At 51.1% G+C, this 17,256-nt stretch overlaps 1 protein-coding gene across 1 annotated transcript in view; it reads left to right on the forward strand.

The window, feature by feature from the left end:
- Window positions 1-17,256, forward strand: part of LOC119107997 (transient receptor potential-gamma protein-like) — a gene marked incomplete in the record, with an annotated part of 151,978 nt that overhangs the window by 77,991 nt on the left and 56,731 nt on the right. Inside the window, 3 exon segments of the mRNA XM_037231583.1 lie at window positions 6,601-6,802; window positions 9,728-9,898; window positions 16,616-16,850. Of these exon segments, the coding sequence (XP_037087478.1) occupies window positions 6,601-6,802; window positions 9,728-9,898; window positions 16,616-16,850 (608 nt within the window).

A 17,256-nucleotide genomic window follows, 5' to 3' on the forward strand; every position in this document is an offset into this window, starting at 1 on the left:
AATTAATGGTAGACAAGTAATATACAAGCATTAAAAATGCGCAATGTTAGGTTTGCGATACGCAACCCCTGGGAGCGTAAATCGCGGTTTCAGTTATTTAAGTTAAGTTGTGCTCTTCACGAACCGTGAGAGAATGCTCAACGTTTTAGGGCAGTGCTAGGACCACGAGTGCCCATGAGTATTGCCTTGTGAAACGACGAACATTCTTTCAGTATGTTCTAATGGTTGTTTGATGTTGTCGATTACTCACAACCTCCCGGTGTAATGCAGGTCAGTTTATTTCGGAACATGAACTCACAATTCTCACTATCCTTAACCAATGCGGTTTTGATAGAGACGTTATGCATGGCGGTGAATAATTATCAGGTAGTTCCGAGCAAAATGAATCATCTGCAGCTGTTGATGCTCTTTCTTCCCTATCAGAAGGCGTTGCACGACTGCTTGCTCAGAAAATAACTAAGATTAAAACAGCATTTTTGGTGAATGGCAATGAAATTGAGAGATGAGGAGACGTCGAATCGATGCGACCCAAACTTCCGTGCCCGCTGGCTGCATTATTCGTCGCCTGTGCATTTTGTCACGATGACTAGAGCTTGCGAAACAAACGCTGCAAAGCAGAGATATGTGAGGAAAGGGGTCTCCCTGGAGTAATTGAGGCAGTTGTTATCCATCATCACTCGCCGATTATCCTCCCATAGCGCCTACCTTTCTTCATCAGAGCTTGACCTTGTGTTTAGTCCCTAGTGGACTTATCATCGCTGGATGCACATCTCCATTCTTTGACCTCTGGGAACATCCTCGCTCGTCCCATCCTGATGCTGCACCGCTGCTACACCGCTCTCCGGGAATGCCAAGATCAGGCTGATGCGGCTCCAGTCGCCGCATCGGGAGTATCCGACGGGCCGACAGCGCCGCTCGGTCATTTACAACCCCTCTGAGAGCGCGACTCATCCATCGCACGTGCCTCTGTGCACCACGCTCGATCCATCACGCCGCGGCTGGAAGCCGTGCACGGCGCGCTTGTTAAATATTTATCACCGCTTTTGGATGCAGCGCGGTGGTCGCGCGTTTTATGCCGCCGTAATGAGCCATGGCGGCTAATGGTGGCGCTCGCCGCCGGCGGATGCGGGAAAATGGAGCTGCCGCGTCTCTGTCGCTCCCAGTGCTCCCTGCCAGGTCTGGCCCATAATCCCAGCGGCCTCCGGCGCCGCCGCCGGCGGGTCATCTCGACCCCCACCCCCCGCGCGCAAGGGGGGGGGATGGCCGCCGGACGCGGCTCGTTCAGGACCGTGTCGGTGCCCGCAGCGATTGGTCCGATGACGGTCTTAGTTGCCGCTATTGGGACCGGGGTGTGATTTGGCGCCGTGGGATTGGAGAGTCTCAGAGGCGGCGCTGGTGTGCTGCTGGTGCCAAGGATGCATCGGTCGACCCGAGCTCGCGGGGGCTGACACTGGTGTTCACAGTAGCCATCCATCAGGTGGCAGAACAGTAAGAATTTACCACCCGTTCTGCGTTTGGGATTCTGCTTTTTGTGTGTCCCTTTGTCGCTAAAAGATTCGCTGATATCGTGTGAGAATGGAGGCACGGGTAATATCGGCGCCTTGGTCGTGATTGAGCCCGCCATAACCCCGACATTCCGGTGCTCCTCGGTGTGTTTATTGCATTGTGAGTTTAGTTGCGAATAGCAAAATTGAAGCCGCTTCGTCAATGCCACGCCAGCAGTTGTTTTGCCCACTAGTATCAATAAGACGCTGTATACGGTACGGGACGAGCGAGAGGTAACCGAAGTGTCAGAGCCATCATTAGTTAGTTAGCCGGCAGGGTGAATCTTATTTAGAGAGTGGAAAGATTTTCGGCTTCAAAGGCCCGGCGTGGTCGCCAGGCTTTCTAGAAAAGTAGCATGGTAACAACCCGCATGCGACGGAATCCTTTTTCATGAGCATCTCACAATCTCCGAACAAGAGGTTGAATGCTTCTAGTGCCAGGATGAGATCTTTAATGGAAACTTTTTTTCCATTTGCATGGAGATACCATTGAAGCATTTACGGTTCCATCATCAAGTAGCGCAATTATGTTAAATGTGTGCGTGATACGTTTTACGGTATTTAGATAAGAAAGCTGAATGATCGGACGGGATTTCCCAGAAAGCTTGCGAAATGTAGCTGCGCATTTGATTAAAAGGAATGCTTCATATTTGAAGATACTGATACAAGCATCAGACATGATGAAATGTCATCTACAGTTGTTGGCATACTTTTAATTGGACAAGACTGCTCTGGACAACGTAATGCTTTTGTTTAATGAATATGCCCCCAATATGTTATTGTTTGATAACCTTATCGTACCTTGCACAACACTGAATGAGAGCCGATGGGCGGCCTTAATATCTGGAAATCGTGCTTACGAACGCCAGATATGAAAGACCCAACAATTATATTTTGCTTAGCCTAGATCGCCGCATGGCTAACGGAAGGACAGAATTTAAATGACAGTATGGCGTCATGGATGCCTGAGTAACCTTGAAAAAGCCTCTCCGAAGTAGCCTGCACATCTTTGCCGTCGCGTAGCTCAGAAACTAGAGGGGTTTAGGTCTTCAGAAGGACAGGGCCGCACACTGCACTGAACAATCGTTAAGATAGCTGTTTCAGTTAAAAACCCGGTGGTAATGTAGAGTTCTCCCTTTGGCACGAAAAATGTGTAATTCTCTAATCACAAATGTTGACATTTTTCCGAAATCTTCTCCCGAAATGTGGACATTTTGTATCATAACCATGATGGGACTGCGCGTGGAATGACGGGCTATTCTGGAACTTAATTTTTCTTTTAAAATATCGTTTGGAAACTAAGACCCTTCTTTCATAATGAGCTCGTTATGTGACTTTTATATGCACAATGTTCCTCGCAAATGCACTTGACAACTTACTTAATTTGGTGGGTTAACCTATGGGTGAATTTATTTGTGTCAAATTTCGAGGCTCCGAGGTGTTAAAAAGGCTAAACAAGTTAAAAACCCAGAATTGTGTGAAATGCAGTGTCCCTAGACCTCCCTACGCAACCACCGTGAACCTAGATACTTTCCCTAGAAACAAGGTCAATTGTACGCACTGAAGAGCAGCTATCCTGTTTGACGCTTCAAAAGGCCGAGGTGACCGAAGAAGTACGAAATTGCTGTCATTTTAACATTCAAATGAGCGCCAATTATTACGCTAGGCGGTATGTTTCTGAAAACGAAATGTTGGCCAGACTCATTTTGGGTCAGTGGCCGAATCTGACCTTTAAAAGTCCATGAAACGTGTCTGTTTCGGTGTCTGTCATTCTTAAATTCGAAATAAGCACCACAAAGTTCCCCATAAAGCAAACTCCCAAGTAAAAGGGTAGTTAGGTTTTGACCTCGGTCTGAGCTTCATAGCTGGTCTTAGGCCAACGGAATGTGTTGTAACGCTAAAGTAAGTTCATGTATTGCCCAATATGTCACTTCATAGGTGTGTGTCTTCTTCTAGCACTCCGCTGTCGCATCAGACTGGACGATTCCCTAGACATGGCCTTCGCTGGTAGCAAGGCTTGACTTTGACCTGTCGTAGGTCAACGACCTTACAAGGTACATCCAAATTTGTGTTTCAAAATATTTTATGTTTAATTGCCTGCAGCTATGCAAAGTTTGACGTACCACAGGCGTACCACAGCACGAGCACGCGTTAAGATCTCGTATTGTGCTCAGATCAGCCAGCATCACTACATGGCTGACACTTGTAAAAATGTGTCGGGCAATCGTTGAAATACATTACGAAAACGCTCCAGGCGTTCATCAATGCTCACGGTCACGAGTGACTCCCGACCTTTCACACAGCTTCCAAACGTGCTAGTTTGTAAATCAGCGTGCAAATGCTACGTCGGCAAAGGTCTCCCACTAAACCATCATTAAGTTCAGATTTCGCGCTGCACTCGTTTCAAATTTACCTGACGTCTTGTCGGTCAATCGCCATCATGTCGATCATACAGATACCGGAGTTCATTGATCTTCGTACCTTTGGGAACCTACGCATTGTTTTTTGAATGTTTTGGATGCCCATCGTTTTGAGGCGTTTAGGACAGTTACAGTTACAGTTATTTTATTCAAGGCGCATACACGTGGTGGTTGTTCTGCGCCTAGTCGTACAAGGAAAAAGAACCCATACACACAGTATAGAGATACGTCATACGCATAGATACACAGTTACAGTGAATGAAACAGCGACTTAAAAGTCAAGAATGCCAGGCGCGGGGGGTGCGGACGGCCGCCGTAGGCAACCAACTCCACGCGGGAGGCAGAGACTCGCTATTGGAGTATTGGTAGCTTATCTTTTTGAATCATCGATCGGACATGCCGCCGGTGGGTCTGACCTGGCCACTCTACCGGAGCAAACCGATGAATTGTCGCTGATTGACGGCTTTGAAACGTAGACAGAACACAAAAAACAAAGATATTGGATGCGGGCTACTGTTCAAAGTGAACTTGACTTCACGCTGGTGTAGTTTGCCTCGCACAATACCTTCGGTTAACTCAGTTGTTGAATACCTTAAATTTCATATAGTACAGCTGTTAAAGGACAACACTTTGTGATGCGGGAGCACGCAAGAGGCTGTGATAAGCGGCTGCAAAGTGTTAAGTTTTTATACAGCATGACAGCCGGGTCAGGCCTCTTAAGTTAACACACTGCTTGGGGGCAGCTAGTTCAGTCTGCACTTCCGCTCATAAAAAACATACCAATGCGCTTCCTGTCGAGACGAGAACGTTGAGTGGAATGGAAAATGTTTCCGGCGTTGCCATGACAACGCGATTGCCCTACCGGCTGCCGAATATTAACAGGTTCATAGAGCGCACTCGAAATGATTTACACGACCCTCTTGTTTTGAAAGTGTCACAGCCCTTGGGTCTGTGTCTTCACCGTCAGTTTGATAATCCGATCTCACCTTCTGTTGTGAGAACGTAGCTTGTTGGTGCCGAATGTTCCATCAGTGGACGGAGTATTTAGGAATCTCAGTGTTTGAAAGCATCGGTAATTACGTGCTAAAAATTGTCTGGCAACAGCTTACATTTTTAACAAGAACAGCCTAAATTATCCTTAAAATTGCACGGATTTGTTCGTTATAGTTTTCTGACGTACGATATAGCTTTCAGAGCTCATGCAAAACTTAAGTTTGCGTCCGGCACTCAATCCGATCGCATCTGCAACTTATGATCTTCTGGAGGCAATGTGTCGTCGTCGATGACACCATTTATGGAGATTTATTGGTGGACGCGTCCAACGCGAGCAGCTGGACCATGATTTACTCGGGGAGATGTGCCCGGGCATTAAAGGCAGCATCGCCCCTGAGTACAGACAAGCAGGCTAGTTTGCATGGGGCCCAAAACACCATTTAATCTCAAATGGCCCGACAGTGAACCAACAACAAAGAAGGCATGTAAATCCAGCGCGCCCCGTAGCGGGCTATTTTCATCATGCCTCCTGGTTTTTATTGCACGTCGTTTGTTTATTCCGCTACGTTACAGCCCACTATAAGGCTTTTTATTTATATAACGCGGGAGGACACAAAACAACGCTTCTGTATGATGCCGGTCGGCTAAGTGAGGCAATCGTGAGTAGATAACGCACACAAGATGGCAAGGAATCGCTGTCAATGATGCAAAAGTTGAATAAAATAACCTGGCTATTCGGCTGATGCCTGAGACTGATGGCCTGCAGCTCCATTATTTGCCGTCTGAGGTCCTCTAAGGCCGCTTACGTTCCATTTGATGGATCGAATTTCACTAACGCCGTGTCATTTGACGTGCGGCATGTGCTAGGCGCGGCTGCTGCGTTGACGTTCGTGCCTGGTTCCCAGGCCCAGCTACCACCGTTCTATTTGACGCACTGGGCCCACTCAGGCTGCCCAAAACCGATTTCCGTGGTATTGCGAGCAAACGAAAGGTTGATCAGGGAATAAGATCCGGATCTTATAGGAGCACTCGATGAATTTGGGATGTTCTAGAATGGACAGCCATCTCCTGAAAATTTTTATTGGCTCACGTCCTTCAAATTGTTGGTGACGACAGCATACACACCCACAGAGGCAGCCTACTCCGGATACCCCGCACCTAGAGGAGCAACCAATGTGTGTTCTGCATCCAACCATCTCTAGCATCAGCTCCATCTTTCGGACACACTCATAAACCTACTTTGAGCCATATGGCTCAAAGCAGGTTTAGACCTCTTCCTTTGATACCCGGCGGCGATCACAATCCAATGTCAACAGAGAGAAACAGGCGTATGTGGTGTTACCAGGTTTGATCCGTATTTTAGCTCGCTTAAGTGTATCGTAATGCTCTCCTAATTATGGGAAACCACTCCCAGGCAGGCACTGTATTTTAACCAATCCGCTCTTGGTTGGGTGATACTGGAAGATATGACACGAGGTCAGATGCGTGGGACGCCACGCACCCTGCGTGACAAGTGCTGCTGCAAGGAGTGTATCATGCTTCATCTCTTTCAAGGGTGTGGCAGCAGCGGACTACCTGACTTCATCCCACGACAGGCGCGGCAATGCGGGCCACCTGACTTACAGGGCCCCTCTGCTCGCCAGGTGCGGCTGCGAGGAATGTATGACGTCACACGGGGAGGACTCGCTGCGTCACAGCCGCTCGCGCATCAACTCGTATCGGGCACTGGCCAGTCCGTCGCTGATTGCGCTCAGCAGCAAGGACCCGATCCTGCAGGCGTTCGAGCTGAGCTGGGAACTGCGGCGGCTGAGCGTGCTGGAGCACGAGTTCAAGACCGACTACCAGGTCAGTCAGTGTCCGGGTCAGGTCAGGATCCTTTATCAGGGCATTCAATGTCCGGGTCAGGTCAGGATCTGCTGGCAGGCCAGCCAGTGTCCAGGTCAGGTTAGGGTCCACTACCGGGTCAGGATCCACCATCAGGTCAGTCAGTGTCCAGGTCAATCCAAGACCGAGCAGGTCAGAGAGGCGCCGCCACGTCACCAACTACTTCCTGCGCCGACCGATGGCGCGTGACGTCGTTCCTCGCGGTGGCACCACCAGCGTGTTTCGCCGATTCATGACGTCAATTCCTGCGGGACCACTGCGTTGTAGTACGACCCGGTCGCAGAGTAGGCGGTGCAAGTGGCGGAAACAATCCAGGTTGGGCAGTTTACCATCCCCTAATGACATTGGGACCACACGGCGGCCATCACATGTGCGGTTTTCCTGTCACCTCTAGAGCCGAGGTCATTGTGGCGACCCGGTAGGAGTACCGGATAGGAGCAGCCGACCCGCAACAGACGCCTGAGACGGCGGCTGCATGACCAGACTGGCTGTCGCCAGTTCTGGACAGTGTCGCATGGCCACCGATTTGCCGGCGTCATGCGGATTTCTCGGCTGAACAATCTGGGCAACCGGTGAACACAGCTGTAAAGATACGGCCAGACGGCGACCTAAGAAAGAAATGTCAAGGACTATGGCCGGTCTGGCTATCATCACTGCACTAACTGCCAGCGGCAAGGCTGTCATTTAAGTGTCTTCATGTGGGAAATTTGTCCCGACGTCCACAATACGGCCGACTAAATGCAATAGTCTGGCTGTCCTGGCCGGTGGGCTTTCTGGCACAACATATTTATCGTCGCTCACAATCCATTAGCCTCAAAACAAGCCGTCCCTGCTATCTTTTTGAGTGATGTTGCGAGAGCTCTGCGTAATAAGTTGCATGAAGTGCTGCGCTTTGTCGGGGGTTAGTGTTAAACTAATTTGCAATATATCACCCGGCTTAAAACGAGGATCTATCGCAGCCGTACAAGGGTGTTGAAATATTTCCTCCCAAATTTAAGTGTTTCAGTGCTTGTTCTTTTCCACCTGAAACAGTAGATGCCAACAAGCGCTTTGTTGGATTGTGCATTACAAAAAAGGATGTTGCCAATAAATAACCAATCCGTTACATTTTAGTGACATGATACAAGGTGTACACACACACCACACACACACACACACACACCACACACACACACCACACACACACACACACACACACACACACACACACCACACACACACACACACACACACACACACACACACCACACACACACACACACACACACACACACACACACACACACACACACACACACACACACACACACACACACACACACACACACACACACACACACACACACACACACACACACACACACACACACACACACACACACACACACACACACACACACACACACACACACACACACACACACACACACACACACACACACACACACCTATATATATATATATATATATATATATATATATATATATATATATATATATATATATATATGATACATAATCTACATCTATCCCCAAATCCATGGCTGATACTTCATACAGCACATTCTGTATGGCCCATGTGCGCCCGCGCTTCTCCCTTTCTAACAACTGACTTTGGGTTTCGTGATTGGGGGTTTCACTAGACCTATATAAATGTTTCTCGACGTGTGGGCATGCCTCACGATCTGCTTTGACGACCTCATCGCGGCTCATATGCGCGATTCAGACATGAGAACCTGTATGAACTGACTCCCCATTATGGTGTTGACGAGGCGGCTCTCTCTTTGCCGCTACAGCTCGTTTGCTTACAGAAGACCTCGCTCTGGCGAACAAAATGGCTTCCTGCGAAGCTCGGCAGCTCGTTAGCCTGATGTGTTACCCGGCCGCGCTAGCCGGCTGGAGAGGCGCCCAGGCTCGACCAGCGCCGCTTCGGGTTGTTGGACCCGCCGTAAATTAGCTGTGTGCGGACCGCAGGGCGGTGGGGTAAGACGCTGAATGCCATTTGAGCCAGCTGATTAAGCAAGAGCCTGGTCAGTGCGTTATATGCCGCCTGCTGCCGTCGGCTGTCCGGTAATCTGTTGAAGTTCGCCGGGCTTCAACAACGGCCACCTGCGTAATTGCAGATAGTTCTCAGAAATGGGTTTAAATTTAGCTCAACTTGCAGGAAAGTGATTTTCGGAATTGTGTGGCTTTAATGAGACTTGCTTTGCCTTTGTTAAGTGGATCTTGCTTTTAACGAACGTCGCGTCGGGTAGGACCTTCGCGTGAAATGTAGTTACAAATGATAGGCACTCTAAATGTGGAAGTTTTACACAAGCATGGTGTACCGAAACTGAAGTTTGCGTAGTAGAGCTAACGTCGGACGTCGGAAATATGTTCTGGTCTCACCCTCTCATTGTGATCACCCAAACGAACCCCCTTGATTTTCTGAAGGTTTGAACGGGGATCTCGTGTTAAGAATTGCTGTTGTCGGCACTTGTTTGTAAAATCGAACTGCTTCCGCAACTGGGCTTTTGCCTGTGGACTGTTAATGCTCTAAATTAAAAAAACAAACAAACGAGAAAGCAACCAGCGCTTCTCCCCAAATATCCACATGCGTCCATGGAACGCTTCCTCGATACCTCAATACCTTCTGCTGTTCACATAAGCGGAGCCTTATGCAATTGCTTGAAGCACAGTCGATTACATTTCCCAAAACATGTAATCTTTGCCTGTTTTCTTGCGTTTTCTTTAAGCAACTTATTGTGATTTTGTTCCACACATCGAAGGGCTTAGACAAACACTGGAGGATGGGGTCAGGGTAGTTCTAGAGGGCCGCAAGTGTCGAGCCCCCGCTAAAGGGCCACATATCTCAGGTCGCCGCTCACCGCCTGCCTCGCGCCTCAGGAGCTGCGGAAACGCTGTCAGGACTTCGCCACGGCGCTGCTGGACCACACGCGCAGCTCGTACGAGCTGGAGGTGCTGCTCAACCACGACCCCAGCGGGCCGGCCTTCGAGCACGGCGAGCGCATGCACCTCAGCCGGCTCAAGTTGGCCATCAAGTATAAACAGAAGAAGGTGAGTCGGCCGGGTGTCGGGCGTCTCGGCGGCCGGGTGCTGCGCTTTCCGTGTAGTGGTCTGGGTGGTGATGGCGCGGAAATATAGTTGTCTGGATGGTGATGGCGCGGAAATGTAGTGGTCTGGGTGGTGATGGCGCCGGAATGTGGCGGTCTGGGGGGTGACGGCGCGGAAATATAGCGGTCTAGGTGGTGATGGCGCGGGAACGTGGGGGGAGGGTTGGCGTAGAAATGTAGTGGTCTGGGTGGTGATGGCGCGGAAATATAGTGGTCTGGATGGTGATGGCGCGGAAATATAATGGCCTGGGTGGTGATGGCGCGAAAATGAAGGTGCCGCACTGGCGCGGTCATGCTGCGTGGCTGCTGCGGGATGGATTTGAGATACGCTGCTATCACGGTCTGGCGGGGGCTGTGATAGCGGCCATCTATGCCGGCCTCGCCACGCAGCCAGTCTCGCCCGCTGGTGCGTGAGTTCTCTTTCACATTCGATTGCCCCACACATTCAGCGACAGGATGGCGGTAGTGCCGTGTTTAAGCTACGCATCTAGGGAACTGGAGGTTTAAGGGATGACTTTCTGCGGTACCCACCCTTCCTGTCGTAGTGAACGACAGGCGACGCCGTGCAGTCTCACCACCCGAGTGCGCCGCAAAGGTCCATGACATACTCACCCAGGGGTGCTGCCATAATTTGTGACGAGAGTATACCACGGCTGAGGACGACGGGGAGGCGCTAGGCTTTTAGGGCAGAGTTTTAAGCCCAGTCACATGACCTCCGCATTACGAACAGATGCAAGATGAATGATTCTTGAATGAAATGATCCTTAAAGCCCGCCTTGCTCCACACAGCACCGATGTGAACAAAAATGGGGCAGTCGCCATTCGAGGCCTTCAACCGATGCACATTGCTGATTGCCAGACCTAGTATTTTCCTAGAAGTTCGGTGAACTTCCGGCATGGGCTGAAGAAATGGCTATATAGGGTCCCGCTTAACATAACAAACTTATTCTTAGTTTGGTAAATGTTGTTTACCTATTGCATGCTAATGGAATTGCATTAAAACAATGTTGTTGTTGTCAGAGTGCTAAGTTTATGCGTAGACTTTATAGAACCATTTTCAGAACTTTTTAAAATTTTCAGTAGATTAATTCGTCGTGAAAACGGCTAAAAACGAATGCAGTGTTGGGGTGAAAAGCGGCGCTCGATTCTGACGAACGTAGGTGGGAAAGGGGGAGGTGGACTGAAGCTCCACGAACTTTCGCCTTGGCTGCGCCTCTGGAAACATCACACGGAATCTGGAAGTGGTTTCTTAGTCTTTCCGTCTTGCTAAGCGAAGGCCTTCAAGAGCCGTGCGCAACACATGACGTCTGATTGAACCCTATATGTATTTTGCCAGGGGAAAATATCCCCGGCGTCGATGACAAAGCATCGCGATGCTTTCACTCTGCGCACTGAGACCAGGCAACTGAGGACGGGCTGATCGCCAAAGTTATTGCTCACCAAATTTGCGGTTCGGAGCTATCCCGGGGGCACTAGACGTTGCACGGCGTTGCCAGGGGAACTGATTGAAGTCCTAACTTGTCTGAAGGCCATCGGGTCAGGGATCGAAGCAGTCGGCCATCCATGACCGCCGTGGCAGGATCGTACTCGTTTAGCCAGAATCCACGCTGTGAGGTGCTAGATAAATAAAAGGATGTCAAACAGACCATAGGATGTCCCTTGCTCCCGTTCATGATGCTCAACTATACGCTGCTAGATAATGTGGACCCGTAAAAACTACATTGATGGAATTCAAGCACCGTGCAATTCGTGTTTTGGGGGCATCGCGTACGCATTATAAGAGCATATATTTCCCTTGAGGTTCATCAAGCCTCACCAACATTCATGACGGCTAGCCATCACGTGCCTGAGTCCGACCACTCGTCATGGCGCCCTTCGCTCGGCGGAGTCTGCAGATGCCCTCCACTCCCAAGTGCCCGCCAGGTTGGCCCGCGCCGCGGGTTCTGCAAGGTCCTCGCTCGTTCGCCGTCCACGACAGACAATCAATGGCGTGGGATTGATGGTGTCGAGCCGGCAATTGAATGCGGCCACCGGGGCGGATCTCAGATTAGTCCTCTCGGACCGGACAAATGGCCGGCTGCCCGAGCCAAATGACGCCGCGATTCCGGGCGCCGATCAATTATTTCGCGGCGGCAGATGACGTCGCGGTCTGTGATTGTTCATACGGTCTGGCGCCGCGACCAGCAGAAGCAGGCTGCCAGCGGCTGGCGGCACGGCGCCACTCGGGGGGGGGGGGGGGGGGGGGCGGGGAGACAGCAGCGATGGTCGCGTCGTGGGTCATGAAATCTTCATCAACTGGAGAGAAGCGGGGGTTGTTTTTTATGTTGCGAAAATTGCAAAAGTCACATTGAGATTGTAGGGCTTGGGGACAGCTCCAGCCAGCGACAGCTCAGGGGGCGAGGTGACGTTTTCTTTCTGTACATTAGGACTCTTTTTTAGCGGTCACCATACGCGTAATGCCACGCACGTTTTGCGAGGAGCAGATCGGCTGATTTTCAATCCACCTGTTTTTTCGCTTGTGATGTTGTCAACGAACACGAGCCACAATGAGTTAGAATGAGTCATTCCATTGCCATCTGAGACACGAATAGGATCGGCAGCAATTGGGGATACCGCTGTCAGAGGCTGTACTCCCGACAGGGGGGGGGGAATACTGTGCCGCAGTATCCACAGAAGTTTGCGGTCGGACGCTGCCGGGCAGGCCACTGACTGATGCAGTTCGGGCATTCAATCCAATATCAGAGACGGGGAGCACGCCAGGCAAGCAGTATCACTCAGCTCACAACGATCTCACCCAACAACTGGAAAGACTCCGTTCCGAGGCGTCTCGGTTCGTTTTAAACTCGCTTTGAAGCCGAATTGGCATCAACAGCCTCACTCTCAGCACGTCACACAAAGTCGACGCCAGGTTTTCTCCACTTCGCCGCGAAAAACACAGGCGCGCCGACTCCTGTCTGGCAGCTGGCCTGATTGACGCCGCGGCGTGCGGTGTTCTATTGGTCGAAACTGGTCGATCCAGGATGGCTGTCGGTCTTTTGCTTGGACCACCGAATTGGCGAATTCACGAACACTATGCGAATTGGCGAGGCATTTGCCAAAGTTAGATCTTGCAACTGGAAGAGGCATGATGACCAGGGCACGTTACGTTTCATCGTTTTGAAATCCCAGTTGTGATATTTTGCAACAAAGCTCGCAAGGAAGACCTTAGGGCCTCACCAATGTAAGGTCCAGCGAATGAGGACTTGTGAATAACAAGCACTTGTTTGTTGGTGGGAATTAAGTAGGAAGTAGCTCTCTATCACCACCGGGAGGATTTTAAACGGCTGCATTTCCACGTGCTCACGGAAAAATAGAATATGGCGAAAAACATGGAAATCAATATGATGCTGACCAATCGTAAAACATAGTTTCATAAAATGTATATCTTAGCTATTTATCATATCTTCGTTATTGCATAGGCAGATACAAGATGTTCGTTGTGGTATGGTGCTATTGCTTCAATTCTATGATGCATTTTTCGTCCACATGTTCGTTCCGTGCGGCGCGAAGCTTAACTGGGGAAATATTTAACCTGAAGCGACTAAGAGGTAGCTAAAGAACCATCATAAAAGCGTGCTTTTCTATCTTCAACTTTTTTTGCTCAATACATTAGGCTAACAATGCTCAGCGGTTTTCTGTGGCTCAATAAACCACGTTTACTCTCGCTTTCGAACAAATTCGGGTCATCTTATCCTAACGGCGTTTGCATAATGCACGAATCGCACTACAAAACGCGGATAAAACGCGGGCGAAGGCCAGTGCGGGTCCCGTGGCGACAATGGCACGTGGCGCGTCGCGTTTTGCTCCCAGCGATTCAGCGCGGCGCAGCGCTGCCGTCTGTCGTAAAGCCGCCCCCCGCCGGCCGTAAACTAAAGCGATGGGAGTCGCCCGCTGGTCGGCGGCAAACCCGACACCGGACCGGCGCCGGCCCCCGAGACGACAAACAGCTGGGCGCCATGCGATCCGCTGTCGCGGCGGCTGTCGGAACAGGCGGCCGACATGTCGGCGCGAAGCGGCGGGTCCGCGGGAGATGTGACGCCAGCTGTTGCCACTGGCGGGAGCCCGCTTGCCGGTTGCGTAGATCGAAGACAGAGAGGGCTTCGAGGCCGCCGTCAGTTGCACTGGCGAATTCGGCCAACACCAGTCCACGCTGACTGGTGTTCGGACGTCGGTCAGCGTCAGTCCATGCTGACCGGCGTTCGGAGTCGGTCAGCGTCAGTCCACGCTGACCGGTGTTGGGAGTCGGTCCAGTGCTGGTCCACGCTGACCGGTGTTGGGAGTCGGTCAGCGCCAGTCTACGCGCGGTATCCGTGTTCGGAGTAGGTCAGCACCGGTGTTCGGAGTCGGGTCAGCGCCGGTCTACGCTGACTTATGTTTCGGAGTCGGTCAGCGCCGGTGCCACGCTGACCGGTGTTTGGAAGTCGGTCAGCGGCAGTCCACGCTGACCGGTGTTTGGAGTAGGTCAGCACCGGTGTTCGGAGTCGGTCAGCGCCGGTCTACGCTGACTGGTGTTCGGAGTCGGTCAGCGCCGGTCCACGCTGACCGGGTGTGCGGAGTCGGTCAGCGCCGGTCCACGCTGACCGGCGTTGTCTGGAGTCGGTCAGCGGCAGTCCACGCTGGACCGGTGCTCGGAGTCGCGGCGAGAGTGAGGCACCGCTCTCTGAGTAAAAGCCTTCGTGGAGACGACGCACAGCAAACTGAAGAGTGCAGCCGTGGCCACTGCTGCTACCCCGGCTGTACGCAGCATCAGCTGTGTCTTGCACTTTTCACTTGATTGTTGACTGCTGTCGGCCAGGATCGCAGTCATGATGTTCTAAAGGGAGGAAGGGCCCTGGGCTCGGCGAGCACGCACAACGCGATGTTTAAAAATTTCTGCGGGAGCCCCTCTCGGTGCAAAGATTCAGGCCAAACGAGAGGCCCCTGGCCCCGGGCCACGGGCCCTCCTGGGCTGCGCCCCTACTTCCCACGCACCTCCAGGTATCCGTTCAGTCCCAGCAGAGTTCGGACAGAGCATCGCCGCACAGCCCGGCCTGGCTCGGCCGGTGACGGCGCGCGCGTCCTCACACCGCCACCGGCCCCCAGACCTCCGAATGCGCGTCACGCCGGGCGCGGCCCTCCCCCATAATCGCCCGGCGTTCGGATGCTGAATGGCGTTCGTGGTCGGCCTGCGCTCTGATTTGGTCGCTCGCCGGTCGGTCGACGCACGCCGCAGACGAGCGGAGCGGCACGAGCGCGCACGGCCGACCTCCCGGCCTCAAACAAGTTAACCAAGGACCGCCCGTCCGCACGGGCGAAGGCGGTTATTTATCACGAGTGGCGCTCGTAAATCGGCACTATCGGCGAACGCTTTTCAGGCAGCCGCTAATTGAGATCGTGAATGTCGGGATAGATGCTGAATGAATCCGCTCATCTATTACCATCGCTATTGTGTTTCCAAGTCCTGTCAGTTAAAAGAACAAAGACTCTCATGTGAACGCTGATTCATTGTGGTATTGAGGCCAACTTATAGAAAACCTGACTGAATAAGGAGTCAACGTGGATCAGGTCATTTGAACTTGAAGAAAGCAACGCTGGAAGCCTTTAAACTTGTTTTTGTCTTGCCCACATGACTATCTGGAGACTTGATATTCTATTATTGATTGATATTGACTAGTGATAAAGATTTTCTTCCAGCGTGGGCCTCATCAGCAAATGCATGATGTCATTATATTTCTAGCGTCAGCCACTGTAATGGACTTAACAATGAAGGATGAAATAATCGTCAGATCTATCGTCATTGAGTGTTAGCATGTACACAAGAACTCGAACAGTCAATTCTTCTGATTCTCCTGCCATCACCAGCCTTACTTAGTTCTGAAAAGGGCTGGATGGTGTTCTATGTAAATCATGTATGCATCACAACCCGAATTTTCTCCATGAAATGGCTGGAGATGGAACAGGAACATTCTGATTGCGAATTTGGCGTTCTACCAAGCTGACTAAGCGGCAAAATCGTTCCCAATAACACCTAACGGTGGCCTGATAATTATTAGGCCGAAAAGTTTATTACATAATACACACCAGCGAGGACATAGTAAAACAGCCAGTGCGTCAGTCGTGCTAATGCCTCGTTTCAATCCTTCCGTAAAATTATGGCTTAGCGTTGTAGAATAAAGCTACATTTCGTTCAAACTGATGGCGCATGCCCTTGTTTTGGGCACAGATTGATGAAGTGATAGTGGCATAAAAGCAAAGTGAAAAGTGAGTAAAAAAGAATTGCACCGCCACGAATTGTCACGATAATCTCGTCAGACCGATTCTGTCTGGCGCATGTGGGCTCGCTGGCTGGTTTATTGATTCCAACCATTATGCTGGAGTTCAACAAGCTATGAAAGGTTTGTTACTGCTCGTCTGGTGCGCCTCAGATTTCGTCTGAAGAACCGCGGAATGTACCGTCAGCGGTCGGCCAGACGGTGCTCCACGGCAAACTTCCGGTGGGGGCTCCACGGCGCAGTATCCCACGCCTGCTTGCCGTACAGCCTCTGACAGTGGCCACCCAAAACGTCGCCGTCTTCGGCCCGCTGCGTCGACCGATGCGGATGCGCCACTCGGTACTAATGTCGCGGCCGCGTTATCTTTCCAGTTCGTAGCCCACCCGAACGTGCAGCAGCTGCTGGCCTCCATCTGGTACGAGGGTCTGCCCGGCTTCCGTCGGAAAAATATGTTCCTGCAGATGATCGAGGTGATTCGAATCGGGATCCTGTTTCCGCTCTTCTCCTTCTGCTACATCACGGCCCCGCACAGTCGGGTGGGCCAGACAATGCGCAAGCCGTTCATCAAGTTCATCTGCCACTCCGCCTCCTACCTGACATTCCTGGGTGAGTGGCAGCGCGCGCCGACCAACGGCTGTTGTTTTCAGGCTCTGGACGTTCTTTCTCTTCCACAGTTTTTGGAGTTTGCTTGAGCGCATCTTTCATAGCGCGAAACGTACCGTTTGTATTTTGCCTGAGCTTTGCACTATTTCGGTACATAGGTTGATGGAAAGACGAAAACGCATTTATACGACTTTCTTTTTTATAAGATCGGCTGCTCGTTGGGACTTGCATATATTATAGATTATAAAGACATTTTTTTCCATTCACGCCGGCGACTTGACGCAATCTAATAATGACAATGCGGCTCTACTCTAGTTTCTGATCTGCATAGTGTATGTGTGTGCCATCCATCAAAAGGATGCAGTTAGCAATCATTGCGTCACGCATCCTTGCGCTCCATTAATGACGC

The sequence above is a fragment of the Pollicipes pollicipes genome, unplaced genomic scaffold, assembly GCF_011947565.3.
Source record: "Pollicipes pollicipes isolate AB1234 unplaced genomic scaffold, Ppol_2.1 Scaffold_6686;HRSCAF=7923_pilon_pilon_pilon, whole genome shotgun sequence".
NCBI lineage: Eukaryota > Metazoa > Arthropoda > Thecostraca > Pollicipedomorpha > Pollicipedidae > Pollicipes > Pollicipes pollicipes.